This window comes from Phalangium opilio, unplaced genomic scaffold, assembly GCF_054372755.1.
Source record: "Phalangium opilio isolate 3A_F unplaced genomic scaffold, DU_Popi_V2 ptg000048l_1, whole genome shotgun sequence".
Lineage (NCBI taxonomy): Eukaryota > Metazoa > Arthropoda > Arachnida > Opiliones > Phalangiidae > Phalangium > Phalangium opilio.
This window is the reverse complement of record NW_028324170.1, coordinates 5,666,383-5,694,242: the sequence shown is the minus strand read 5'-3', so window position 1 is coordinate 5,694,242 and position 27,860 is coordinate 5,666,383. Positions and strand designations below refer to the sequence as shown.

The 27,860-nt window shown below is 37.1% G+C and overlaps 2 protein-coding genes across 5 annotated transcripts; one reads left to right on the top strand and one right to left on the bottom strand.

Annotated features, from left to right (window-relative positions):
* LOC149673977 (uncharacterized) lies at positions 1 to 15,846 on the top strand. The gene is made up of 19 exons (XM_089839777.1): positions 1 to 554; positions 4,912 to 5,281; positions 5,347 to 5,969; positions 6,542 to 6,722; positions 6,781 to 6,925; positions 7,276 to 7,415; positions 7,472 to 7,633; positions 7,755 to 7,826; positions 7,887 to 7,973; positions 8,093 to 8,178; positions 8,234 to 8,394; positions 8,603 to 8,657; positions 8,709 to 8,841; positions 8,926 to 9,100; positions 10,001 to 10,116; positions 10,305 to 10,487; positions 10,564 to 10,813; positions 10,940 to 11,022; positions 11,390 to 15,846. Exons 2-19 carry the CDS (start codon positions 5,087 to 5,089, stop codon positions 11,594 to 11,596), a joined length of 3,054 nt encoding a protein of 1,017 aa, XP_089695903.1. The 5' UTR covers positions 1 to 554; positions 4,912 to 5,086; the 3' UTR covers positions 11,597 to 15,846.
* Rh50 (Rhesus blood group-associated glycoprotein Rh50) lies at positions 15,535 to 27,805 on the bottom strand. 4 transcript variants are annotated; one of them, XR_016366964.1, is made up of 11 exons: positions 27,376 to 27,801; positions 24,988 to 25,174; positions 24,280 to 24,430; positions 24,065 to 24,209; positions 23,667 to 23,830; positions 18,945 to 19,021; positions 18,681 to 18,741; positions 18,190 to 18,323; positions 17,305 to 17,486; positions 16,929 to 17,173; positions 15,535 to 16,870 (listed from the first exon to the last, which is right to left on the bottom strand). XR_016366964.1 is itself a non-coding variant. In XM_089839790.1 (11 exons), the coding sequence occupies exons 1-11, from the start codon at positions 27,557 to 27,559 to the stop codon at positions 16,543 to 16,545; spliced, it is 1,467 nt and encodes a 488-aa protein (XP_089695916.1). In that variant the 5' UTR covers positions 27,560 to 27,805; the 3' UTR covers positions 15,535 to 16,542. The 4 variants fall into 4 exon arrangements, 2 of the variants coding, with proteins under 2 accessions (XP_089695916.1, XP_089695917.1); XR_016366965.1 differs by having other exon boundaries at positions 15,535 to 16,857; XM_089839790.1 differs by having other exon boundaries at positions 15,535 to 16,587; positions 17,037 to 17,173; positions 27,376 to 27,805.
* Between the last annotated feature and the right edge of the window lie 55 nt (positions 27,806 to 27,860).

The window sequence follows — 27,860 nt, the reverse complement described above, 5'->3', positions numbered from 1 at the left end:
TCCCTTCGATTCTAGCCTCTTTCATCTCTACGGTTGCAAGGAGGCGAGCGAGCAACGCATTTCCCCCGACCGTTAGTTCGCTTCTATCGTTGGCTTGGCACACTCTTCTACGGTAAAGTCTTCCCAGTCCCTCATTCTCTTTCTTACCCGCGAGGGCCAAGGCCCAACCCGCCCGGATTCCTATCGGAGTCGGTCACGGGGACCCTAGAAATCAACCGGGAAAAGCGCGATCGAAACTCTCCCAATCTTTCCCCGCACCGTAACGGAACTTTAAAAGTCTCGATAGCTATTGTGGCTAGGTTAAGTTTTTCATTTGGAATCATCGCTCTCGGTGACCGTCGGTGGTTACACCCTCTACTACAACCCTTCCTCGCTCGTGTGTACCATTATCAATATCGATGGTCTGGCTCATCATCGGGTCTTTGGCAAAATAAACTAAAATGACAATCGGAAAAGTCCATCACCACGAAAGGCCTCTCGGTATAATTTTTCCCCATCACTGCCGGCTGCTGCAGCTGGGAAGTTGCAATTTTTTGACTTTGCATCTTGTACCTGTGAGTATTTACTCTATTCACGATGCATGCTAATTTCGCGATTATATGAATTCTACAAAAACTACCTTGGTGCATTTTATTCGATACCAAACCTCGCAATGAGGGAAAGAAATCCTGTAGGGTGAATTCTGTCCCTGTTAATCCTATGACCCCTGTAGAAATGTTGTTTCTGCCTAACAGCAACGTTCAGGGGCAAAGCAACGTGTTGACCTTTCTCAATGGACTTTTTCGACATAGTAATATCGCGCGTTAAACTACGGAAACATTTGATTAACGAGTAAGCGCGAGCTGATATCGCACGTGTGTTATCCGAATCTGCTCCATTTGATTACAAATAGATTTAACGTGGGTTTTCTTTCATAATGAGTGGGCTAACATTAACATTGTTCGTATAGTATAAGTATAAAAATAACTACCTTACAGAGGACTAAATTCAAACTTGCTAAGGCTTAGGATAAGATTTTTTTTTCTTATCTCATCACATCATAGACAAAGATTTAACAGAAGAAAAGAGCGTTTCTTTTTTCTTCTATAAATTGACTAGAGCTTACACAAAAGCGTATGGTAACGGTTCAGATCGAAAATTCGAGGTACGGTACAAAAGAAGAATTCATTTCAAAGGATGAGACGATAAAAGAAGTCGATGCAAGAAATTCAACAAGTGTTACAAGCCATAATGGTTGGGCCTTGGTTGAATTCATCTGGGTCGAAAAAAAAAGAAACAATTTTGTAACCGTCCTGAACCGACACTTATGGCTGAGCAGCTTAGACCGACTTAAATTGAATTAAGGGATAATGAAATGGCGAGACAATAATTTTTTATACTGATAAAATACCATTTAAAGTTTCAAAAGTTGGCGTGCTAAGCCTAAAGACAATTTTTGATTTATAATGCTATAAGAAACTCTAACCAATTACCGACTTCAACACCACTTGCCGGTATCAGCTGATATAGCGCTTTTAATTTCGCGGTCACTAATTGGCTAGAGTTCTATATGGCGGTTTTTATAAAAAAAAAATACAAGCTTAGTTTGTTTTTACGGACGTTTTCTTTCCCTTGGTCGTAGTGCGACTCTGTGTGACCTTTAATGCCTCTTACCGAGTAATAAGCTTTAATCAAGTTTTTACCCCTTTTCTTCCGTTGTGGGAGTTAAGATGTACTGTTGTCACTCTAAAAAGGGCGTACAATTCTTCTCCTTTCCAACTGCTCCCTGATGTTACTAGCTCGAAAAACGAAAGGCAAACTAAATCACTTATGAAAGCAATAAGCTCGGAAACGTTTTAAGATTCCCCAGAGAGTCAAAAACGCGCGTGGCTCGCGTGGGAGTATAGCGCGCGAAAAATAAATATTACCCGCGTTTTTTCTTTCTTTATTTCTTCAAGTCAGGATAGAGTAAACGAAAAGAGAAAAAAGCTCCACGCAAAAATTGATCACGCGATAGCTTAAAATAAAACTAATTTGAAATAGAAAAATAAATTGATTACCCTAGTTCATATTATAAATCCCCGGTTAACTTACCCGGCTTAATATTTGCGAGGCTGTTCTAAAGGACTTTAGAACAGACTTTTGTTACAAACGAAACGTTTTTTGAGTTGTAACTTCCAAGTTCAATCGAACGATGCTTAATTTGGGGTTAGTTATAAAGCTAAAATGTTATGAGTCTAGAATAGGATGCTAATTATTAACAGGTTTATAGCCAAGGATTCACCTCTGTCCCAACCTTGAGGTGAACCCTTAACCAACCGCTTTTAAAACAGTCTTCTAGTGTTACTGATAATCCTGTGGATTAAGAACAAAATACAAACAAACCATTTCCTCAAATATATATAAGAAGATAATGGTTTGAACTATGGAATAAGCTCATTTTCTTCTGAAAAATCTATTGAAGGGAAGGGACTTTGAGAGCAGGCAGTTGTCAAGTTGCCTTTGTACCTATAGAAAAGGCAAACGACAGACATGTCCGACGATTATTTTGCAATTGAACAATGCTCAGAATTATTTTGAAAAGTTAGACATTTAAAAGTATATAGGATTTCATAAAATTAAAGGTGAAAATAAAATTTTATATGAATTATAGGAGCACTGGGATTAAAGTAGTATTGGAATTTAGTAAGAAGAGCCGATGTTGGACGGAGTCTAATCTGTCATAACAACTTGTTGAAAAATCAAATTACAGTCGGTTTTTGAATGGGGGGGGGGGAAAGCTAGGCGCTGTGTAAACTTGACAAAGTTATAAAGAGATTGAAACGTTGGAAATGAAATTGGAAAAGAGTGGCGGTGCCGCACGAGGGCGTATACCATAGATGATTACTGAAAAGCTCCCCGATTGGTTCCACCATTGGAGCAGGTGATGAAAGGACAGTTTTGTACTCCCCCACTCTTGCCTCCTAGCTTTTCAGTTACTATAATAACATTGGGGGCAAGCTTTATAATGACGTCACTCCCTTCATTTTACTAGGCTTTTCTATTTCCGGCGGGCGACGGTGCCAGAATCCCCAAGAGTTAATACAGAGAGAATGATATCGCGAGGAGTAGTGTAGCCTAAATAAGATCAACCCATGTGGTGAGATTACCTGAATGGCATTTTAGAAGCACGTGTATAATGAGTTTATACAAATCTACTCCAAGCTCATTCTAACGGAAGTCACCTTCTCAGGACAAATTACTTCATTATGAGGTATCACATCACATTCCTCTAGCCATAATTCTCTCTGGTTAATAGAGAGAGGTATGTCCTAGTCGCGCACCATCTAGAATTAGATGTTTAATATAAGAGCAAAGGTTTAGAGAGAGAGAGACAAAGGAGGCGTTGTCGTTGAAGACAAGTCGCGACACTCTTACGCCATGCAGTGTCGCGTGGCGTTCGCGCCCTTTTTTGCCCTTTTATTATTTTCTAGCGCCTTTAGAGAATATATGTGATTTTGCCGTGTCTGCGGTCTCTCTTTTTTCGCGCCATTCAAGGGGGACCCCCGACCCCAAAGCCTATGGAACCTAAATTAGTTTCCCAGAATAGAGACGACGACGAAGACCAACAAATAGAAAACTTGCACGCGAAAAGCTACAAGCGTAAGTAAAGTTACAACAATGAGTATGACACTCAATAAGAGCCTTTAATGGGAGTGTTTTCAAGCGGAACAATATTTACTACAACAAAACTTGTTGTTTGTCAGAAACTTCGTCTAAGCTACCCCTGGTGAGGCAGAGAGTTAACCCATGTCCCGTTTTCACGCAAAATATCCATCAATAACATTTATTTATCATAAACACGCACTTTCCTAATGAAATGTAGTACTGCGAGAAATGGAACGTGTCATACTTATGGTTAGCACGTTGCTTAATCCTAGAACTAAAACAATTTAGGCCGCGTAAGTGTTTTTGGGCGCGTTTATCAAAGGATCTCTCTATAAGTGAAAGTCCTGACTGACTGATAATCAACGCCCAGTCCAAATCGCTTTACCTAGGAAAATGAAATGTTTACAGGCAGGTTACAAAACGAGAAAGGCTTTTCATCTTGAAAAATTGTGGGGCCATTTCAGCAGACCATCATTAATATTTAGTGTAATGGTTTTGTAAGAACGGGTTCAAAAGAAGGGGATTTATGATTTTTGGGGATTGGAAATGACCTCTGCCATCTTTCAAAATGGCCGTCTCGTTTTCTTCGTGTGATTTAATAAATCAATCTACGATTGTTTGGCCCCTGTATTTTTCAATGAGAAATTCTATACCTTAACCGAATGTCTCAAATAAGATGAAGGGTCCCGGTAATTAGAAAATTGTATCGATTTTTAAGGTTCCATCCAGTCTGAACGTCGACTAATTAGCGAACTTTTTACTTTCTATACCCGACTCCAAAAGTAGTCAGCACCGGCTAGATTGGATTGGCTATAAATACTTTCGTTACTTTTATCAGAAAGATATAATTCGAAGTAAGAGACGCGATACTCTGAACGATTTGATAAAGGTACTGATAGAGGGGGGTTGTCGAGTAAAGCCTGGGTTGTACCTCACATTTGATTAACTTCCGGTTTGATGTAATGTAGTTCTACTTTCGCTAATCTCTTCCCTGTCCTTAAAGGGACTATAAAATGTCCGGACATCCATTTTTTAAATGAAAAGTTTAGGTAATATAACATTATCTTTAAAAGAACGGCCTTTTTCTAAATATAAAAGGAAAAATATTTATAAAAAATAAACGACCTCTTATTACAAAATAATTAGCATTTAAGCGAGGAATACTGCGCTGCCATTTCATCCTCCCTTTAACCCCCATACGAGTGAAACACTGTAGCGAATGACCTTTAAAGTTTATATTTCTTTAAAGAGTTAAATGGCTGTCCTTCTTTCGAATTGCCATAGGTATCCTCAGGGTGTCCAGGGAATTGGCAAGAGGAGGTTCGCTCGAGTGCGGGAGAGTGCAGGGGCAGGAATCGCTTGAGTCTCGCGAGTCAAAAGGAAAGACCCGACAGGGTTGTTACGACACAATAAAAGGGTGATACAATCCAAAGGCTATGAATGCGCGTTTGCCAAATCAATGTCGTCATTGTGCTTTCTTTGCAAGCTACCGATCCTCAGCCACCAAAACTGGAGTGTCTGGGTAAATCCGGTCAGCCAAGATGACGAATACGACGACTACCCGCCTTTCGGACAACCAAAACGTTTCGACGACCAACCCGAAGAAGATGACGAAGACGAAAGCAGCGCCGAAGACTACGAACCCGAAGATGAAGTAAGTATAGTCAAAGGCAAGCGGAAGTAACAGAAAATGTCAATAACGTCTTCGTAATTTTCAAGGATGGCAAAAGGAGAGAATACTCGGAGTACGAAGCCGCTGGCGGCGAAGGAGGAGGGCAGACGTTGGACATTACCGTCGAAACTGCGGAAGAAAGTATGGTGGGTTGTCCCTATCACGACGACTGTTTGGTGTGCGAGACTTGCAAAACGCGTCTGTCGGGTTCGAAATTCAATCAAACGCGCTTGTATCAGAACAAAGTGTATTGCGGACTCCATTACGCCGACGTTACGGGTAACAGCAGCGGCGAAGAGTTCATGCAAAAACTTCGCGAATTTAAAATCAGCAGTTTGGGTTGCGCCGAGGCCCGAAGAAAATCCTCCACCACCCTGCAATTCCCGGTTCCCATCCAAGCGTGCCCCGGAAGTTCGTGCGAACGTTTCCCTCATTTTTGTAAAGTCACGCCCGGTTACTGGATCGAATGCAGCGGAAACGGGAAAGATAACGCCGAGAACGACAGCAACAACGTCCGTTACGACCACGAGTTGACCAACTTCGAGGACGACACCTACGGAAAGTATTTTTACGGTACGGAGCATTGGAACTACTTTTGCAACGACGAAGCCTTGGGACCCGTTTTACTCAGCATCAAACAAGAGAACGTCAACAGTCGGGATCAGTTCAGGTTGGCATTTATGGCCACGCCTAATTCCTTTCTTGACATAGCTACTAATCCGCTTCAGAACTCTGAGCAACTAGCCTTTTAGTAACCCTTGATACACATTCACTATTGTCTCATATCCCGCTTATACCGTAGATTTAACGAGTACGTCCGGGGCTGTTGGCTATAAAACGCACCTCCATTATTTCCCTACGACCTACGACCTCCGTCATACGCTGGACCGCTTCGCTTAACTCGACTCCAAGCATTCACGCTATCTCGAGAAAACGTTGAATTTTTAAAACCATTATCGGGATTACTTTAAAACCCTTATTGATTTTACAGAAAAATTCTTTTAAGTCTTTCAATGGATTAATAATTTTTCCCCTTTTAAAACTATACAGTCTACCCTTTATATTATTATTAATGAATTCAAAGAACTAGGAAAAAATAAGGCAAAAAAATTCAAGGATTTCTTGGAGGATCTTAGCCAAAACTTGCAAATGGAAATCCCTAAGGGATAATTTGTTTTTGGTTTGGTTGGGAGATGAAGAAGTGTTTTTTCAAATGGATTGTAGGCCGACGGCGTTTTTCAGAGTTTTCCTGCGAACCGTCAGCTACAGTCTTCGTGGATTGGTGCCGTCCTCGAGTATTTGTGCCAACCGTTACGACCGGGAAGCCGTGGTCAGAGCTCTTTCCAATGAGGCCCAATTAAAACCTCCTCCACTTTTGGGACAATTACCTTCTACCCCGGATGAACTTCTCAAGCTAGATCAGGTCAATTTTCTCCTAAGCAATTCATCTCCGAACGCTAATCCAAACGTTTCATAAACAGGTTTTCATAAAATCAGAGTTAAAAGTCGGTGTGGTTTATGTTAAAGAAGGTCAATCGACCGAGGAGCAAATTTTAGGAAACTGCCAACACAGCCATCTATTTGACGAATTTCTAATGGTTTTGGGAGATCGAATTTTCCTCAAAGGTATAATCAAATAGAAATAACAGAAAATGATGAATTGGGGCAGAGGTGAATGAAAGAACAGTAGGGACCAATCAGCGATCTACTTTAATAAAACGTTATCCTTTCCTTTTACTGACGAAAGTAGTTCGGCTGTTGAGAAATTCGGGGCTTTGTAATATTGTTTCTTTTTCACGATAAATTTCGTAGTGCAAACTTGCTAAATTTAATTAGGTTTGCCCGCGAGGTAATAAATGATGTCTTCGTTGTCTTAGAGGCAACGTATTATTCCTGTTATTTCTATCGGTCCTTGGTATAACCGATTAAATAGCAAAGGTACAAAATGATTCATATTGTAATACATCCTACAAAAGGATTCGATAAGTACAAGGGCGGATTAGACACCGTTCACGATCTGACGGGGGTTGAATCGGTTTACACGTGTTGGAGTGGTATCGAGATCATGTTTCACGTCTCGACGCTTTTGCCCAATGAAGAGAATGATACTCAAAAGGTGAGGCGATCAAAGTGATTCGTTACCATCCTCTAACGTGCACTGTTACGATTCAGTTACAAAGAAAGAGACACATCGGAAACGACATCGTTTGCGTCGTGTTCTTAGAGGCGGACAACACAAACTTCTCGCCGGCATCTATCAAGTCGCATTTTTTACACACCTTCATCGTAGTCCGAACAAGTCCCACGCGTCGAACCAAACCGACCACGTATCAGGTACAGTCCCTACCCTAAGTTAAAACAAACAAAACGGCAGCCAAATGAAAATGTTCAGAAACCTACTGAACCTCAACGCGTTATTCATTACATTCCGCGCACTAAGCTAACTTTTTGACAGGTCTCAGTAGTCACAAGAGACGAAGTTAGTGCCTTCAAACCTTACTTATGGCATCGCTCCAGATTTAGAAAAGTAATCACTTAAACGGGGAGGGTGGGTCAAAGGTTATTGTATTAAGTTCTTAATTCTAAGGACGCTTGCTTTCGAGATTGGCTATTGACAAAGATCGTCAACGGTGAAAGAGCCAGTTATTCCGCTCCTAAATTTGCAAGAATGCAGGTAAGTAATATTTGCTGAATATAATACCCTGCTCAAAGAAATTAAGAACTATCCGAAAATTGAGTCTATAATAGTTTGATTTACAAGTCCCGCTCGGAATTGTTCGAATTTCTTTCTAGGATCGAACTCGAAGTCAATTGCTGGAAGATATCGTTACGAATCTTCAGAACTACATAGAAACCGGACAAATGCCTAAGCCTTACAGGTGGGTAAAGATAAAAATATGTATTTGAGGTTATCCGAATGATGTACAATTACAGACGAGGGTCTTGGAGACCAATCGGCCATATGAGACCATCTAGTCCACTTTTGGACAGTGTCAGAGATACTTTCGAGGGTTACGAGCAACTTTCAAAGGACTTTATGAAGAGCTTTAACTCGGCGCCTCACCTTTGCGACATTGTCTTCAATGTCGGACAGGGTCAGAACAAATCAACAGTCCTTAGATCCTCGCTAAGTTTTTAAAATGGTTTTCGAAAGAGCATATAAAATAATGAAAATTCGGATACGGAACAAACATCCAAATAAACAAACAAGCAACTTTATGAAATTATATGCTCTATCGAATAAAACATAAATGTATGCTAAAAATCTATTGCTAAAAGCACTAAATGTTTGTGTGAAAACAGGAAAGAAGAAAGCTAAAATATACGCCGTTCGAGCTATTTTAGGTGTTAGGAGTAGGTAAGTACCCGCTTCATATTTACGCGGAATAACTGCATGTCCCTAATTAAGGGTCTTTTTGGAAATGCTTTACGGTTTCTCGAGTACGGGTCTCCAGATGAGTCAACTCCCAACAACGTCAACAACATGTACTACCATGGAAGTACCTAAAGTTAACGTTCGAAAGACCAGCAATTTCCTGCAGGTAAAACCAACGCAATATCCTTTCAAATAGGCCAAGTTCAGGCTTCGAAATTACAACTTCGTTAAATTGATAAAAATCCCTTAGGTGCCTGACATGAACGATAGGTTACCCAACCGCAGTCAGCCTTCAAGTCCAATTGTCTTTCGGGCATTTTCCCGATTGGGTAATTGGGCTGGTTGGGGCAGCAATAAGCGACGCGACAGCGACTACTACTCCGACCCAAAGGATAAAATTAAACGTTGGCAGAGTGAGTTTAATTGTAAGTGGTGTTTCAATTTCACTAGTCACCTCTTTCACGAGTCAGAAGTCCTATACTTTTCGCGAAAAGGTTGTAAAACTATATCATCATATTTGCAATTGTGTTAAATATACAAATAAGCACCATTTGGCGCATGATCTGACGCACAATGCACAAAACGGGGTTAAATTAAAATTCTAAAGCAATATTTTTCGTTTATATTCGAAAGAGCACATGTTCCAATTTGAAATATTCACAATTTTATACACTCTTTTGAATAAAACAGAGAAAAGTTTCCTTTAAGTCTAACGCACCGTATTACTAGAAGAGAATCAAGATTGCACAAAGTGCATGACTTGAATATCTCGACACTAATAACACTATTTCACATTGAAGATTCTTATGAAAAAACATTAAATGTTAAATTATATCGTTTAGGTGTCGTTTTTAACTAAATGGTTTAAACTTAATAATAAGGGTTGCCACAGATTATTGATAACAAAAGTTCCCTGATTTTTTTCCCAACTTCTCCTAACCATAAAAACTAATATTCTATAGTTTTGACTGGTACCATAAACTCATAAATACATTAGTTCAAGCTGGTAACACTTAAAGAAAATTAGGGAAACCTTAATTTCTTGATGTTTAATGACATTTCACACCTACTTCCATATTCCCTGATTTTTCCCAGTTTTCCAAGTACTGTGGCAACCCTTTTATCTACTGTAAATTCAATAATAAAAAAGGTCTCGAAATTTGTGGTCGCCAGCTCGCCATTGGCATATTTAGAAAAATCAAACCCTTATCAGGCGCGAGGGATTATGTAATGGGCCTTAGGCGAGCAGACACTTTATTTCGAAATTTCAAGCCTTGAGGTAAAGGCTAACTATATTTGTCTCGGGTTCCGTGGGTTTGTCGTAGGTAAAGAAAAAGCCGAGAAAGAAAAGGCCAGTTTGGATAGCGCTCACGGAACACTGACCCTCAGCGTCTGCGCGGATGTACAAAAAATTGACAAGAATAAATTGTGCCAAACCGAAGTAAGTATAACAGGGCGAAACAAGATCAGAGCGTAAAGGAGTGCTTAAGTACCGTCACAACAATAAGTAGACACTAAAAGGTTTAGCATTACGGCAACGGGAGTGTCATACTTATTGTTATTACGCCACTTATACTTGACCCTGTTAACGGTGAAGCTTAAATTTAACTGACGTTTTATCGCTATCAGTTCAACATTATAGAATTTGACAGCGACACATTCCAGCTGATCATAGAGTATTTACACTGCGGATGTTGCCCAATTAGTTGCGAAACTGTCCCTAGTCTAATCTGCGCCGCTGAACATTTCGATCTTCCCGAACTATTGCAAGCGTGCTTTCATCACGCTAAACAGTACCTCAGCATTTCTAAAGTAAGAATCTCGTTGTTCTTTAAATGACCTTACAAGGAGTGCAATGGTCGAGAATTCTTCTCCATGATCTACGCAGGTTTGTCCGATGTTAAACACTTTGGAAAACTACTACTGGCGTTATACGTCCGCCTCGGAACTAGTTAACACTATCATGCAATATATTGACCTGCACCCTAAGCAGTTCTTCAACAACACCGATTACTACACCCTATCTGAGTCCGTTTTTCAAATGATCATTGGCCGCGAGCTCAATATCACCGAGCTGTACAAATTTCAAGTTATGCTCAAATGGGCCCAAAAGAAATGCAAAGAAACTTCGGATCCAGGTTAATAATATACTCTTTGCAAAGAACTCTGTCCGTGTTGCTACAAAATTTCCAGATTGAAATTCCATGACCCTGTCTGTGCATGTTAATTAATCACCGACTAAAATCTTTGCTTTTTCGTAATAGAAATGAAGAACCTAAGTCCCACCATGAATAGACTTTCCCGAGATCTAAAACTTTACAAGATACCGCCTCAAGATCTCATAAAGGTTCGTATATTCTTCAGATATACAACCGTTGTCAGAAAAAAGGCAAAGGCCATAACCGGTTTAAAACATAGCCAAGGCCCTAACCGGTTAAAATAAATCCTAGGCCCGATCAGGTTTAAAACAAAAATAACCCACCAGAACTATTTACTGTGAAACGTAATTAAAATAATAGTTTTAAGACTTACAAGTGTTGTTTGAATCTGTCCCCTGTGTCCAGATGATTAAGTAGCCTCGTGATCACGTTACACAACACGTAGCTTAAGATCCTAGTAGAGAACTTTCCTTTCTTTCTGCGCAATGACATTAAATTCGCGGTTTCAAAGGTCAAGGAGTTTTTTGAAGAAAAAAATTCCTCAATTTTTTGTAGGTAGTTTTGCCGTCCAAAACAATTAGTAACGAACGTATATTAGAGACGTTGTTGTACCAAGCGGACACGGGGATATATCGAATCCACGCTTGTTATCTGGATCAATGCCAAAACGGAAGTCGCTTAAGAGTCCTCGAGGATGCGCCCGACTTTAATGAAACTCAGGACTCCGAGGACCAACACGAACAGGAAACGGACAAAGATTGAAAACAAAAAAAATCTTTCTTTTACGCATTACCCAAACCTATTTTATTTAAAAAATGACAAAGATAAACTGATCATTAATTTCCATTATAAGTTTATAATAAACGTTTCGCTATAAGTTTGACACTGTGAGAGTAGATCATAGTTGAGTTTGGGTGACGTGACACTAAATTTTTAAACTATTTCAGTTCTCAGAGAGGAGAGCTGATCCATGGAAAGCAAAAACAATTATTCGTTTGCTGATCCCCTTTAGACTTCTTGTCAATTTATAGAGCCATCCGTATTCCCCACAATTAGTGTCATACTTATAGAAACACGGTACTTATGTATATTATTTAAAATTCACTTTGACAATCATAAGTTAAAAAAACCCAAGTTCTTTATAAAAAAATGGTCGAAATTCCTAATTTTTTTTTCAAGAGCACTTTGTAGAACTTGATAAATTAAATTAAGCTATGGCGATAGATAAACACGCGTATAGCAAACTGCTCTTTGATAGGTCCCGCATCAATGTCTATATGTAATAATTGCATAGTTTGCAATAAGGAAGAGTTTAATGTTAGTGAATTGGCAATATTCAAAACACAATTAAACCAAAAGAAAAAACAATTGCCAAAAAAAAATATATTGTGAATGTACATATATTGTTTGAGAAAAGTTTGTAAAATGTAACAGCCTTAGCGTTATTGTGCAAAACAAATATATATACATAGGCCTATATATCGCGTATCAAGGTCTTGAAAAGCAAAACTCGTTAACCGTTAAAATATACGTGGTTTTCGCTTTTCAAGTAAACTATGTTTAAAATAATTTAAAGGTTAAAGCTACAAGGCCGCACCAAAAAAATATTAAAAGAAAATATACTATAGTGTTACTAGAAAGACAATTTGTGACCGATATTTTTTATAACGCCCTAACCCTTAAATAAAGGCGGGAAAATTACGCGCCATTTTTAATGTAAAAGGAAAACACAGAGAATGTACACGTACGTACTGCCATAAGAGGTCAGGGGTCATTCGAGGTTTACGTAACGCATCAAGAAGTAGTATCAATGGCAAATTGCAATAACAGAAAGTAAGGCAGTAAGATGAGCGTTGGAAAAAGATATTTACTGCCTCCTAGCGGTATACTAGGGAAACTTCGCGTATGAATATTACCAAGTAGAAAGTTAAGTATGCTAGAGGAGCAATATTGGCATGCCATGTGTTGCAATGAATGTCGTCCAGAGTACCTCGCGATTCAGTAGGGACGTGGCAAGTGCTGTCGCCTAGCGGAATTTCTTTCCATGACCAAAAGGTTGTGTGTGAACTAGCGTATGTTTTTAAGACATAGAGGGCGACTGAATCGTACGACCTTACTGAAACGCTGAGAATGATGGGTAGTCTTTGTTGATGTTGGAGGAATTGTTATTGCCGGAACATCGTTACGAAATACTTCAAAACCCCCTTATAAATTAGGTAGAAAAATGGCGGACAGTGTTGCATTCGCAATTTTATATAGTCAAGATGTTAAATAAAATATAAAAGCATTTTAAGTTGGTCTTTCGATGCATTAGAGTGTTATATATATATATGAAAAAAAAACAAGATTAAAGTACAAAAATTATTATTCCAGTTTTTCGGAAACACTTTTACAGTTGGAAAAACAAAAGATGTTGCACTAAATGGTGTTTATATTTGTTTATATTCATATACATCCGTATAGTGTCATCACGTTTGACCCCCCAAAAATAACCCCTAACCCTGGTTAGTTTGACCAGTAAACTCCAAAAGAAAAAAAATGTCATTGTAATCCCATAGCAAGACGTGAAACATTTTCAATGTCAAGAGTGGAAATTATATATATATATATTGAATATCTTCAAAGTTATATGAAAAATTCGACATCATAAAAGGGTTAAAAAATATTACCAAATTTGATGATTTGGTGATGCAAAAAGTATAATAATGTTATTAATTAATTAATTAATATATTAGCGTAGAACTGCCTTTAAACTAAAACTAAAGGTTTCGACAAGAAGATTATTAAAAAAAAACAAGTAATTAGGCCTTTCAATTTTACATAAGTCTTCGCGAGAATTAATTAAAGATACCAGAAGATTATAGAAAAATAATATTTATCTTATATACAGGGTGTTTTTGATACGTCTGTCATAAATTAAGGGGTATGTTCTTTGGGTGTTCGATTTTGAGTCGAAGATGTAACTTCTATGACCGATTTTGTTGTCCGGGTCACTGTTTTCAAGTTATGATTTGAGTGTTTTAGGGATGACCCCTTACATTTAATTAGCATATATTCTTGATTAAATTTCAGGGGTCATCCGTAAAATACTCCAGCCAATCTTAACTTGAAAATAGAGGTCCAAATGGAGATAGAAGTTACATTTTCGACTCAAAATCGTGCACCCAAAGAACATCCCCTTAATTTATGGATGCAGACTTATCAGAAACACTGCATACTTGAGAAAATGGTTCGTTTTTTCTTTATGCACAGTAACAATTTGTTAATACCTGCATTTGCTTGATATCAATCAGTAACACCAGCGCGAGGTTCATTTGAAGCAGTTTTGTTGAGTTCTTCTATGCTAAGTTTGCGAACCCCTTTAAAAACATCCTATTCTAGATTCAAGGGAAAATACGCTTATTTCATTGCAAAAACAATTAGTTTTTCCTATGAACTTCTGGTATTAATTACTAAAAAGAATTAACCTGTTAAAGCGAGATCTCTGGATCTACATGTACAAAGTCGTAAAGCCTATATATAAATATATATATAAATATACTTTATATATATTAAACAAAAACATATATATATATATGAATATCAATGGACAAAAGATAATATAGAAAACAAATTATATATAATTCGGAAGCTTGTTTGTATGAAAAAGGATATAGGAAATTATTAATAATGAATGCGCTAGTGCCAAGTTTAAGTGTTTCTTATATATATTTACACATATGTTAAGCTCGCCCTTGCCTCAATAAGTCATGTCATAAGTCCACGTTTATTCCCCAATAAGTTATAAACAATCAGAGATTTTATAGCAAGATGAATAGAAAATCAGAGCCTACAAAGATTGACACTTTTCAATTGAATATTACCTGAATTTCCCACATTGTTCTTGACACTTTCCATAATTTTATTTGTTGAAAAGTTACTCAGCTATGCTAATTGGCAGTTATTCTTTCAAGATGGCGGCAGGCAAGTTCAATCCCAAAACTCATAAAACCCGTCTAGAACGTTCTATTCATTTTACTATATTTTCTCTGATCATAAAATTAATTTTGTCAAAATTTGTACAAAAACACAACAAAATTGTTGTTATGCAAATATATATGGTTAACCTCCAGCACCCACCTGAGGTCAAAAAAGATCAAATTTGGATTTCTTCCCCCATAACAATTTTCTTCCAAAAATTCTGAAAATTGCAATCAGATCACGTGACTTCGAGTGCCTTATTTAACGTAATCCACTAATTAAAATTTGTAAGAAAAAAAGCCAACGTATAATTAGTTAATTCGCTTCACCTAAATTATGGTTTCTCGCGCTTTTTAATTATAGCTACAATGGTGCGTAACTCCCCATTTAATACCATAAGTTAATAATCAACCCCAATAAGTTAGTTACAAACAAGCAAACAAACACGAAAGTGTTACCACCTTTCGAGGGAACAGTCACTCATATACGCTGTACCTGTAATAAAGGGCAGATAACCCGCTCTTATTACCTTGACAGTGGTTTCATGGACTAAGAACGACCGTGAATGAAATCCCCTTTCCTAACTTATTTCGGTTGTTAATTATTAACTTCTTAAAATATATATTTAAGCGTCAAAAATGATATGTTTTTAAAGGCGTGGCCACATTTGCAAAAAAAAAAACAAAAATTACATTCGTTTAAGTGTAAAAGTGGTACGTGTGTATCTTGAGACAAACAAACAAAAAAAATGTTTATTTTGTAAACACGTGATAGAATTATAATTTGCTATATATTTCGTGACAAATAATTAGTGGTTTATTTCACGGGGGAAACGACAGCGTCTTGTCGTGTTCGGGGACATTTCTACAAGTAATGATTCCGAAAGAAAATCATGTTCAAAACTTTCAAATTAGGCTTAAGTGAAGCCAAAAAAAAAAAACGGGGGCGTCGTGTTATAATTGTTGTCCAGAATATAGTCGAGGTAGAAATAAATAAAAAAAATATGTGAACGTATTAAGAACTAAAATAAAAGGTTGTTATACAGATAAAAACTTGGCTACTTAATTATTACACTAAAATACTACACGTTCTGTGATTGGTGGAAAAATTTACTTTCATTTCAAGTAGAGCAATGGTTGGTTGACCAAAGAAGCTATAGATAGAAAGTGAGAAGACTTGGCGCCGTAAATATCATACAGGACACTATAAGGAATACTTCTATCTACCCCAGTTATTTACATTTGCTATTGGTTTCACTCAGTTCGTCCGGAAAGCGCTATAGACCATTCGAATAATTACTCGCAGCGAAATCAACGTACAGGAAAGGAGGTCGCCCTCTCAGGTTAATTCCCTCGAGCCAAGAAGCAACGACAGATGGAGCCCGAGTTAATTACACTCTAGACAACTTGCACTGCCTCTAGCGGTACTTCTTGAAGCGAGGGATATAATTCATGAAGATGGTCCTGCCCCTGTAGCGTTTGCTTCACTTATGGATTTAATAGAATGGTCTATTACCGAACTACCCCGCCCAAAACTAACATCCACATAGACAAAATTACACGACGTAAACCGAAATTTTATGGTGCGCTTGCATTTACAGATAGTGGTAACATTTGGTATTCCTGCAAAAAATATTTTAAAACTTATATAATAATTAATTTTAAAATTACAGCTTTAGCGCAGATTCGAGGAAGTAGATCACCCACAGTTTTTGTTAGTATAATGCCACGTATGGAAATGTTAGTAGATTACGTAGAAGAAGTAGTCCATATTCTAAAAGCATCGTTCGAAGTCTAAAAAAAGCATGGTTCCGCATTGAGTTTACCGACTAAGAACAATTGTGACGTCATTGTTATTGAAACGCAATTTTAGCCTTAGTGCAATGTTAGACCCGTATTAATTGTCAGTTGACGCGTCATATTCAGGGTTCATACGAAATTTGCAAAAATCAATGTCTCTGATAATTCTTTACAGGTTTTAAAGATTATTTCTGATTAATGATTTCCCTTGAAATTTCAGAGTTTTCAACTTCTTCCCTTTTTCCATGTTCATATGAACCCAGACTATAATATAAACCTATGGTATAAGAAAATGATTGTCCATAGCAGTAAATGTTAAACACCACCACCGTTACCAGAGTTCACAAAGAATTGTCACTTCAAGCCAGCGATTTCGGTTAAAAATTCACGAAGCGGGTATAAAACCTTGCCGTCACCAACACCATTTTTTTAAATATTTACACCTTTGAGTCATCTTCCTTTCTGTCAAAATAAGGTTTGACGTGTTCCCCTTCTTCTTCAGGTACCTCCCAATAATCCTTGTCATCAAACAATTGCTCGAATTGCGGTGGATCGAAGAATGGCAATTTTAGAAGTAATCCTGCAATAACAATAAATTTCTCAAGAAATAAATGATTATATAACCATTCTGTAATAGATTTTGATTCATAAGAAAAATGTTTCTCTGTTCACTTCACTCTCCCTTTAAATAACATCCATAATTAGACGTACCCGTTAGAAGTCCACCACCAATGGCGACAAAGAACGTGACGACAAGAGCAATCAATTGATACACAGCTTGGTTCGTACTTGACCTGCCTTCTCCCGCCTCGATATCCGGAAAAATCTTTTGCAGATTTGATAAATCAGTCGAATTCCATTCGGGCACTCGAGCAGGGAACAGTTTGTACAAGCTGCGCATAAGGTAATTAACCTTTCTTGTCTTATAACCAATTATCAAAATCAAATACAAGCGTGTGCAAGTGCGTATTTATTCGCGATTAATCTTTAAGTGCTTGAGAACGAACGACGTGAATTCATTCAAATTCTTCCTGAATATTGAACTGGAAGAAGATAGAACATGGAGATGCCGTCCTCTAAGTATTAATAGTTGGGCAACTCTACTGCGCAAAACCGCAATTTTGAGAATGAAAGTGCTCAATATTGATAAAATTACATCGTAATCATTAAAAACTTCAACCCAAACGCTTCCGATAATTTTGAATATATTTTCAGTGTGGCAACGTGCTAAGCCTAACGCTCACTTTTAAATTATAAATCGATGAAAGAAACTCTGGAAAGCAATTAGCGATAGCTACACCACGTGACACTTTATTCGCGGTTGCTAATTGGTTAGAGTTCCAACCCCAAGATGGTTTTAGAAAAATTTTAAATTAAGATTATAAAATTGTTGTCCGGCTATTTCATTCTCTCTTTAACCAGCTCCGTTCTTTCCGCTTAAGAAACTTTCCGTTGTAAACAAAGATTTCTCATAAATTCTTCGGAATAATTTCTCTTGATTCAATAAAAAAACGATTTGAAGCTATAAATCAACTTTAAACTTTCCCCAAATGGCAAGCAAAGCGGATAAAAAAAAATACTGGAAATGATTTGAACCTATTTCCGTAATCCTCAACCGACGCCCTGAAGGCCATAACAACGCCAACAAGTCCAGCAATGATTCCTGGCATCCCGTGTAAGTTATTAACACCGCAGGTATCATGAAGACGAAATCGTCTAGCTAGCCACGGCTTCCAAGGTAAAAAATATGCATTAAAAAGAGTGGAACAGATAAGATTTAGTACACTTATTTTGAGTAAAATGTCGCTGTGTGATCAAATCAACTCTGTCATTGGTCTGACATTTTGCATACCAATAATTTTCCCGTCGGCAAAAGAGCGACTCAAAATAAGTGTTTGTCTGATAACTCTCACCCTGTACACTGTTATATACAGTACAACGTGTACATGACGGTAACCTGAACCCAAAGTATTTATAGTACGTGGTTAGTTTAGGTTAGGTTAGGTTAAGTTTAGGTAATGTTAGCTTAGGTTAAGTTTAGGTAAGGTTAGGTTGCCGTCTTTTAGCCCGAACAACAAAATAATTACAGTTAGGTAACGATAGCCAGCAACTGATACTGTTCCTGCAATTGCTCCTATAATCATGGCACTGAAAAAGTTGCAAAAATTGCAGACCTAATTCCTGACAGGAAATAGAAAGAGTTTAAGAAATTGACCGAAAAACCGACGATCTTCTTACTGCCTTGCTTTCAGTTATTTAACGAATTTAAAAAAACATTCAGGGCGTTACGTGTTGAAGTACACGTTTACCGATCAGTTTCTTAAACTCTCCAAACTTGTAGGCGTACATACCCAACAGGGTTAGTTAGCATATCAGCCGTCGTACCAATAGCTACTCCACCAGCTAAGGTCGCATTTTGCACGTGAACCTACAGTATTTTATGTCAAAATCATTATGACAAATAAGCCAGCAAAAATAATGATTTTCCTTTCAAACTATACTATACAGGGTGGAACGGATAAACGAATACTTGTTTCGAGTCCAATGTCGCTGTAGTATACTCTTGAAATCAAACCCATTACTCAAAGGCAGTGTCACAGGTCCTACATTTATCATACCGATTATTTTTCAGAGGCAAAATAAGAGTGATCCGTTACACCCTGTATAAGCTAACCCGCACAAAACTCGCGGATCTAAAGATAATATTAAAATTTTCACTTTTGAAGACATCATTATAAACATCAATTATTTTAAAAAATTCTTATCTTACTTTTTTCACCAAAATTACTTCGGGAAAGTATTTTAAAAAGGAACATGCGCGTTATTTTAAAAATACTACGGCTTTACATTTTATTTTTTATCAAAAATTTAAAATTTGGTAGAAAATTGACCCTATAACGTGAGAAAATCGTTGAGAGCTTACAAAATATAAACCGTATTAAAACTTTACAAAACATATTCTTAAATTGTAAAGCTTTCAAAGTATTAAATATTAACGTGCTGTGTTGCCCTCAAAGATCACGATCAATCTACAGATCTTTTCGACACTAATAACTAAATCACAAAGAAAAGGCCTATATTATTTTCCGCTTCGCAATATTTTCAATTTTAAAATATAAAAATTTAAACTCTTCAAGAGAAATCTTTTCAGATATCCAAGCATTTGAATCTCCTAGAATCAAATGTTAGTTGAAAGTAAAAGCAGTACCAAGCTAGTATCCCTTAAACCCTTCTTGGTGACAACTACTATTGAGGACAAAATAGTTGGTAAATATTGCTGAAAAATATTTTGGGAAAATGAAATTTTGGTGAAAAAAAGTAAGATAAGAATTTTTTAAAATAATTGATGTTTATAATGATGTCTTCAAAAGTGAAAATTTTAATATCTGTTACTTCAGGCAGTTCATTTTCAAACCTTATCTTTTACACTTTCCAGTCTTTGTCTACAATGACAGATTTTATTAATATCTGTCACTTCAGTCTTCATATTAATTAAAATTCTTTAGAAAATATGGGAGAAAAAGTCCTAGGCCGTTGCGCGTCCATCGGTAATCTAGCTTAAATACCAGCCGTCGGTAATACGGCTAAATTACTAGTCGTCGGTAATGCGACTAAATTACCAGTCGTCGGTAATGCGGCTAAATTACCGGTCGTCGGTAATCTAGCTTAATTACCGGTCGTCGGTAATCTAGCTTAATTACCGGTCGTCGGTAATCTAGCTTAATTACCAGTCGTCGGTAATCTAGCTTAATTACCAGTCCTCGGTAATATAGCTTAATTACCGGTCGTCGTTAATCTAGCTTAATTACCGGTCGTCGGTAATCTAACTTAATTACCGGTCGTCGAAAATCTAGCTTAATTACCGGTCGTCGGTAATCTAGCTTAATTACCGGTCGTCGGTAATCTAGCTTAATTACCGGTCGTCGGTAATCTAGCTTAATTACCGGTCGTCGGTAATCTAGCTTAATTACCGGTCGTCGGTAATCTAGCTTAATTACCGGTCGTCGGTAATCTAGCTTAATTACCGGTCGTCGGTAATCTAGCTTAATTACCGGTCGTCGGTAATCTAGCTTAATTACCGGTCGTCGGTAATCTAGCTTAATTACCGGTCGTCGGTAATCTAGCTTAATTACCGGTCGTCGTTAATCTAGCTTAATTACCGGTCGTCGGTAATCTAGCTTAATTACCGGTCGTCGGTAATCTAGCTTAATTACCGGTCGTCGGTAATGTAGCTTAATTACCAGCCGTCGGTAATCTAGCTTAATTACCAGCCGTCGGTAATCTAGCTTAATTACCAGCCGTCGGTAATCTACCTTAATTACCAGCCGTCGGTAATCTAGCTTAATTACCAGCCGTCGGTAATCTAGCTTAATTACCAGCCGTCGGTAATCTACCTTAATTACCAGCCGTCGGTAATCTAGCTTAATTACCAGTCGTCGGTAATCTAGCTTAATTACCATTCGTCGGTAATGTAGCTTAATTACCAGTCGTCGGTAATCTAGCTTAATTACCAGTCGTCGGTAATCTAGCTTAATTACCAGTCGTCGGTAATCTGGTTTAATTACCATTCGTCGGTAATCTGAATTAATTACCAGTCGTCGGTAATCTGGTTTAATTACCAGTCGTCGGTAATCTAGTTTAATTACCCTTAATTGGTAATCTAGATTAATTACCCTTAATTGGTAATCTAGATTAATTACCCTTAATTGGTAATCTAGATTAATTACCCTTAATTGGTAATCTAGATTAATTACCCTTAATTGGTAATCTAGATTAATTACCCTTAATTGGTAATCTAGATTAATTACCCTTAATTGGTAATCTAGATTAATTACCCTTAATTGATAATCTAGATTAATTACCCTTAATTGGTAATCTAGATTAATTACCCTTAATTGATAATCTAGATTAACTACCCTTAATTGATAATCTAGATTAGTAACCCTTAATTGGTAATTTAATTAGTAACCCTTAATTCGTAATTTAATTAGTAACCATTAATTCGTAATTTAATTAGTAACCATTAATTCGTAATCTAGTTTAATAACCTCTAATTGGTAGTCTAGTTTAATTAACTCTAATTGATAATTTATTTTAAGAACGTTTAATTGGTAAACTACTTTAATTATTTAAATTCGTAATCTAGTTTATTTATCTTTAATTGGGAGTCTAGTTTAATTATCTTTTATTGGTAATCCAGAATAATTAGCAGGGTAAAGCTAAAATGTCCATTAAGCTAGTTTGAATTTGACTATATCCGCGACAATTTAGACCCGTGTGTTTTGATGGCGTCGCTGTAGCGGCCGCGTCAACGTCACTGCAGCAATATTAAAGCCGTCTTATCTCACTATCGATAGGCCATTCCAACCAAAAGGCATTAAGAAGAAACAATCGGATTATTATGAGGCAACTATACGTTAAAAAATGTCAACATTGGTCTCGCTGATATTTCCTAATAAAACAGTGTATAAATGCTAAAATATCGCAGATTGGGGTAGTTTTTAAAATTTAAAATTAAACATACTTAAAATTAATTTTTCTCAAAAACCTTAAAAATGGTCCTAGAAAAAGGTTTAAATTTTGATATCAAACCGTTCCCAAACGTAACAAACGAATATTTCATGTCAAAAAGGTGGCCACAAAATGGCTAAATTTGAAAAAAACTCCATGTTATTTCTATGGGAAAATTTAACTTTTTCACCAAAAGGGCTGATTAATTTTATGGAAATGAAAACCACCCTTAGCAACTTTATTTTTTATACAATAAACTAATGGGTGGATCTTCTTGAAATTTTAACCACATATTGAGGGCCCGAATTGTAGTTCTGTGGAATTTTTTCAAAGCAGTTAATACGATACAAAAAAAGTTATAACCAATCAAAAAACCATCCTTATACATTAAAGTCGGTATGAGGTCTTATCTAAGAGAGCTATCGCTCTCCTAGAATACCCAAAATCGAACGATTAAGTAGCTAAGACTAGTAACGAATGAATAGAAATATGGTTTTGCGTTACTTTGAACACTATATAGGCGTAATACGTTTTCTTAGATTTCATACGAGTCCTTGGATTGAATTGCTGTATATATTTTTTAAGCGTAACTACATGGACGGTTACCATAGTTACCAGATGAGAGTAGATAAGTTGTTTCGAGCACGAATCACTCGAAGAAAAATTCCGAATCAATGTATCGTTATCAAAAAATGGCTTTAACGAGAGTCAGGGCCCCGGATACGTCGCTTAACCCCTCCCTTCCCTTATTGAAAAGCGATTTACCTGTTTTACCTATATAGATACAGGGTTCATGTGACATTTCCCTGATATTTTCAGGTTTACCAGAGTATCTAAGCATATATCTGTAGTAGAACATCCATTTTCATGTACTTCAAATTCGGTTATGGCTAGTGTAAAATTTTTGTCTAGCAGTTTCACTAATAATAAAGAAATTATTATGAATTTTTTTTGGTCTGAACTAATTTCCCTAATAAGTCGAGGTCTTCCACGTTTTCCATATTCGTACGAACCCTTTACATTGATAACGACAATATCCTTTTCTGTTTCGCGTAAAACAACCGTTGTAAACATGCACCTGCTTTATTTAACTAAAACTCGTACATCGATTTATCGAAATTTCAGTTCTTGGTCATAACTTCCTGACCTTAATTTTAGGCCTAACTTCAATTGATTTTGACCCAAATGTATGACGTGTCTTGAATAATAAAGAAAGACATTATATACCCGGCGTTGCTCGGATGTTTAAGGTACTATGTAGACAGTATGCCTATATTGTGCTTGGGGCCGGGGTCACCTGCGTGGTTTATTTTAGAAACTTACCCTTTTAGGCCTTTCAAAGTCAGTAAAGCTACGCTTAATTACAGGGTTTAATCATAAAACTAAAATGTTACGGGCGTAGAATATTACGTTCTTAACAGGCTCCGTCCCAACCTTGGAAAGAACTCAACCACCAACCACTTCTAATGAACCTTCCCTAATGTTACTGATATCAACCATGGTGCGGTTTGGTCAAACTCATAAATTAACCAATTGTGACTAGAGCTATGAAATGTATATACCATATTGATTCTATTTCTGTTGTCGACCAATGATGAGAGAGCAAAGGTCACAACGCAACAACAAGCCAATGATAAGTAAGTATTGATGATGGCCCGGTGTCTGAACTGACCCTCGGCCATGGCGGCGTTGAAACTTGGCCAAAACATCCAAAGAAAGACAGTACCTTAATAATAATGAATGGTGTAATTGAAAATAAAAAATGCCTCGCGTAATTATGGCAACTATATAACACAAAGCATAAGTAGCAAAACGACAAAATGTATGACACTCAAACGTTAATGGAGTGTTCCCTGCGGAACAAATAGCTTTCGCAGTTTCTAGTTTTCTTAACAAATTACATTACAGCAACGTCAAGTGTTATACTTGTCGTTATTACGTTACTAATGTTTACACAAACCAATCATGGCAAATATATCAGAATGATAGACAGCTCCTTCTTTATCATGATCCACAAAATGTTTACGGTAAAGGACAAAGGTCACCGCCAGACCAAAATATGCGCCGAAAGTGTGGAGAAACATTGAACCACCGACATCCGCCACCTGGAATTTTATATACATGCAAGGAGTACATTTGGGAGACGCTTCTACGCGCAGAGAAAGATTTACGTACTTGCAATATCTCGACTCCAAGATGTTCGTTACAAGCGAAGATTGTAATTTCAATTACAGCCATGACCACCAGTTGAAGTGGACTAACTTTACCCAATAATGCCCCGTAGGATATTAAGACTGTTGCGGAAGCAAAATCTCCTCCAATCAGACTGATATTGAATTTGAGACATAATGGATTCATCTATATCATTCTTGGAACAGACTTTATATTTTACAGGGTTGCCACATATACTTTAATTTCAAAATTCACTGGCACACACTAAGAAATAATTTTGGAAATCGGTGGCCATCTTGAAAAAAATGGTAGCCAGAAATATAACCTACACCTTCCTTACGGAATGAAGTATGTACGTTTCAACCGATTTCTTAAATATAAATTTGGTATTCTGGTTGATATATAATGTAGAGACGTCACGTGTTTTATGCCTTTTGAGGTGGAACATGCCGCCATCTTTTAAAATGGCGGTAGGAAAAGTAACTAATGTGTTCTGAAGGGCAAAACCGGGTTCCTTTGCTGCTTAGGATAACTTATAAATATATTACTTCATGCTGGTATAAAGAAGTTACCGAAGAAATGTGAAATTCCTGACATTTGACACCCATTGTTTAATTCCCAAACTTTCCAGATATTCCTGATTCTTAAGGTACTAGCTGTGGCAACTCTGCTTTAAAACTGCTTGTTTCAAGTACTTAAACGAGTACTTACTTCGTGATGCTGATCGGTATCTTGCCGTCATCGTCCATGTGCCAAATGTTTTGCATAATGATAGCCCATTGTACGGCGATACAAGCCAGAAGTAAGTTAAGACCAACGGCGCCATAACCGTATTTTTTCAAGAATGTCATCAAAAACCCAAAGCCAATGAAGATCATAACGTTCACATCTTGGAACACTGAAGTAGATCAAATTAATTACATAGTTAATTAATGTTGTTGAAGAACAGGATGTGAATTTTATCTATCAAGGCTTATCTTCAATTCACTAATCTAAGAGTAAAAACCGAAATCAAACTTTGCAACCAAATATGTTATTTGATATCCGACTAGCAATTATCAAGATGTAGAGGGTGTTAAGTAATGATAGGCAAATAATCCTTGTCTTTAAAGGGATAATGAAACATCAGGCATACACTTTAATCGATTTAAACTAATAAAATGGCATGAAAGTAATTAACAAATCTTAATTTACTGAATTATCCGGTAACAAGAAAATTAAGGTCCAAACCGACTTATCTAGGAAACTGAAACTAGTTTTGCAGGGGCTTTTAGAAAGATTTTTCGAATCCGCGCAAATCTTGAAAAATGGTGGGCTTATGGCATTAGATAATGCGCCCTGTCTGCTGAAAGCTGAGGTGGGGTCTTTGGTCACAGTCCCTAATTGGTTAAAAATTGCTATATGACCGATTTCTTAAAAATGAGTCAAAGGCTTAGCATTTCAGATTTTAAAACATTGTAAATTATATGAAATTAAAGTTTGTAAGTTTTGTTAATTATTCTGATGTTCTTTTATTAGTCGGATTTGATGAAAACATGCTTGTCTGGCCTTGTCATTCTCCATTCAACGTAAAATTTGAGCTAATACCATTATAAAAACGAAAAAAAAGGTAGAGGAATAAACACCCATATAAAATATTTTGTGTTAAGAACGCCAACGCTTAAGTTTCAGAATATGTTATCATTATCACGCGATTTTTTAGGGTAGAACTTAAACGGTGTTGTTTTTATCAGGAAAAACATCCAACTGACATTCGAGACTCGAGTGTACTACACTTTAAAGAATGTGGACCAGGAACAAAAAAACGTTAGTCTTAGTCCCTGAATTATTTGCCCAAACTTCGATTATATCAGTGTGTTAGTCCCCAGGGAAATATTGATGAAATGGCGAGCCCCATTTAAGGCAGCCCTAGACGCGGCCCGGGCACCCTTGAAGGTACGGGTCAAGGGTAAACTGACCCAATTACCACCCCCGCTCTCTCGACAGCCCTTTGATTCTAAACCCTCTTACTCCTTGGAAAGCCTCAGAGTGTCTGTTTCTCGTAGAATGAGGCACCCCAACCTAAATGAATAGAGGAACTAGTCTAAAGTGAGGAAGAGAGTATAGTGTCACCCCATGTAAAATTCCTATAGAATTTAATACACTCAGAGGCAGGAAGCTGCTATTACTAATAACCGTTTTTCTTTAACAAAAACTAGGTCCTGCACAATATATTATTTAAAAAAATATCCGAATTCTTGGCTAGTGAGTAACAAACTGTTTCCCAAATTATGTTTCGTTACATGTTACTGTGTGTCGTGAGGTTTTCAGATAAACTTAACAAATTTCGTGTCAAATAATCGTAAATAGACAAAACTGACATAATATACAGGGTGTTCCGGAAATTGGAAGGGGTGGATGACTTTGAGAATTTGCCATTTGTAATACCGTTTAAAAGATACGGATATAGTGCTTTACGGATGACCCCTTAAATTTAGGTAAGAAGCGGAAAGACAGTGCTAAATTAAATAAGGGGTTATCCATAAAACACACTTGTTTAGGGTAGCACTTAGGGCAAAATGTCACAGAAAATTTTCGACTACAAAATGGCCCATAGACCCAACGTGTATTTCGATCCTATCACCCTGTATTACTGAAAAGCGTCTATTATTGGTCTAAAAATAATTATTCTGGCCGTTTCTAGCGACCTTTAATTAAAACAGGCTATAAAATATTATTTTCACCAAACATTTACAATGTCGTTAGATTTAACTATTTAATTTCGAGTCAAATAATCGTAATTAGGATTCTTAAGCAAAATTAACGTAATGTATACAACTGAAAAACGTTTAAGTCACGTGGGTGGTGGTAGTTTTAAGTCGTTAATGACCTACGAATAATTACTCTCGCTGTCTCAAAGGGTGTAGTCTAGTGACCTATAAAACATATTTCCACTGAGCATTTAAATTATCGTATAGGACAAGGGCAAGTACATAAATTATTCAAAATTAAGCTCTCTGAAATCCAGATAGAAAAAAGTCAGCTTCGAAATTAAACTTAGGAAAGCACTGGAGTAACGCTACGCAACAAACAGACTACAGAGATTAAAACTTCACTCACTTGAGTAATAATATTCTAAGGAATTATCCTTTGGATCCTTTGGTACCGGACTGACAGACTCCTCGTGATCAGTCCCAAGTACTGGTTTAGCATCAGTGTCGTATCGAACATAAATACCGTAAATGACAATTAAAATGACTTGAATCGCTGTCACCACAAGGGTGAATTTTCCACGCTGCCACATCTTCCTAAATAATTTTTGACTCGCGAACTAATTCCCTAATTTGTCCTTTCTATTGCAATAATACACCGGACCTTTCTATTACGGGAATATAAAGCTATAGTTAAACTCTTGTTACGGTACAGCCAGTTATCTAGAAAAGGATTGTGGTCCGCCAATTAGAAGTTTTGTGGCTAGACTAGAGTCGAGCCAGAAAAACTGGGAAGTTAGCTAAACTATCTCACGAGGTTTGAAAACAAAACCACGGAAATACTGACAGCAACTAGCGCTTATAACGGCGAATATAAAATTTTACGAAACGGAT

Excerpts from the sequence above, each read along its gene's own strand:
- Rh50 (XM_089839790.1), bottom strand. The coding sequence starts at position 27,559 with ATGTGGCAGCGTGGAAAATTCACCCTTGTGGTGACAGCGATTCAAGTC. Across the intron at positions 25,175-27,375 it reads CTTAGAATATTATTACTCAA|TGTTCCAAGATGTGAACGTT; the intron begins GTGAGTGAAGTT and ends GATCTACTTCAG. Across the intron at positions 16,588-17,036 it reads GAAAGGAAGATGACTCAAAG|ACTTCGAACGATGCTTTTAG; the intron begins GTGTAAATATTT and ends TGCTTTTTTTAG.
- LOC149673977 (XM_089839777.1), top strand. The coding sequence starts at position 5,087 with ATGTCGTCATTGTGCTTTCTTTGCAAGCTACCGATCCTCAGCCACCAA. Across the intron at positions 6,926-7,275 it reads AGATCGAATTTTCCTCAAAG|GATTCGATAAGTACAAGGGC; the intron begins GTATAATCAAAT and ends ATCCTACAAAAG. Across the intron at positions 8,658-8,708 it reads ATTTTAGGTGTTAGGAGTAG|GGTCTTTTTGGAAATGCTTT; the intron begins GTAAGTACCCGC and ends TCCCTAATTAAG.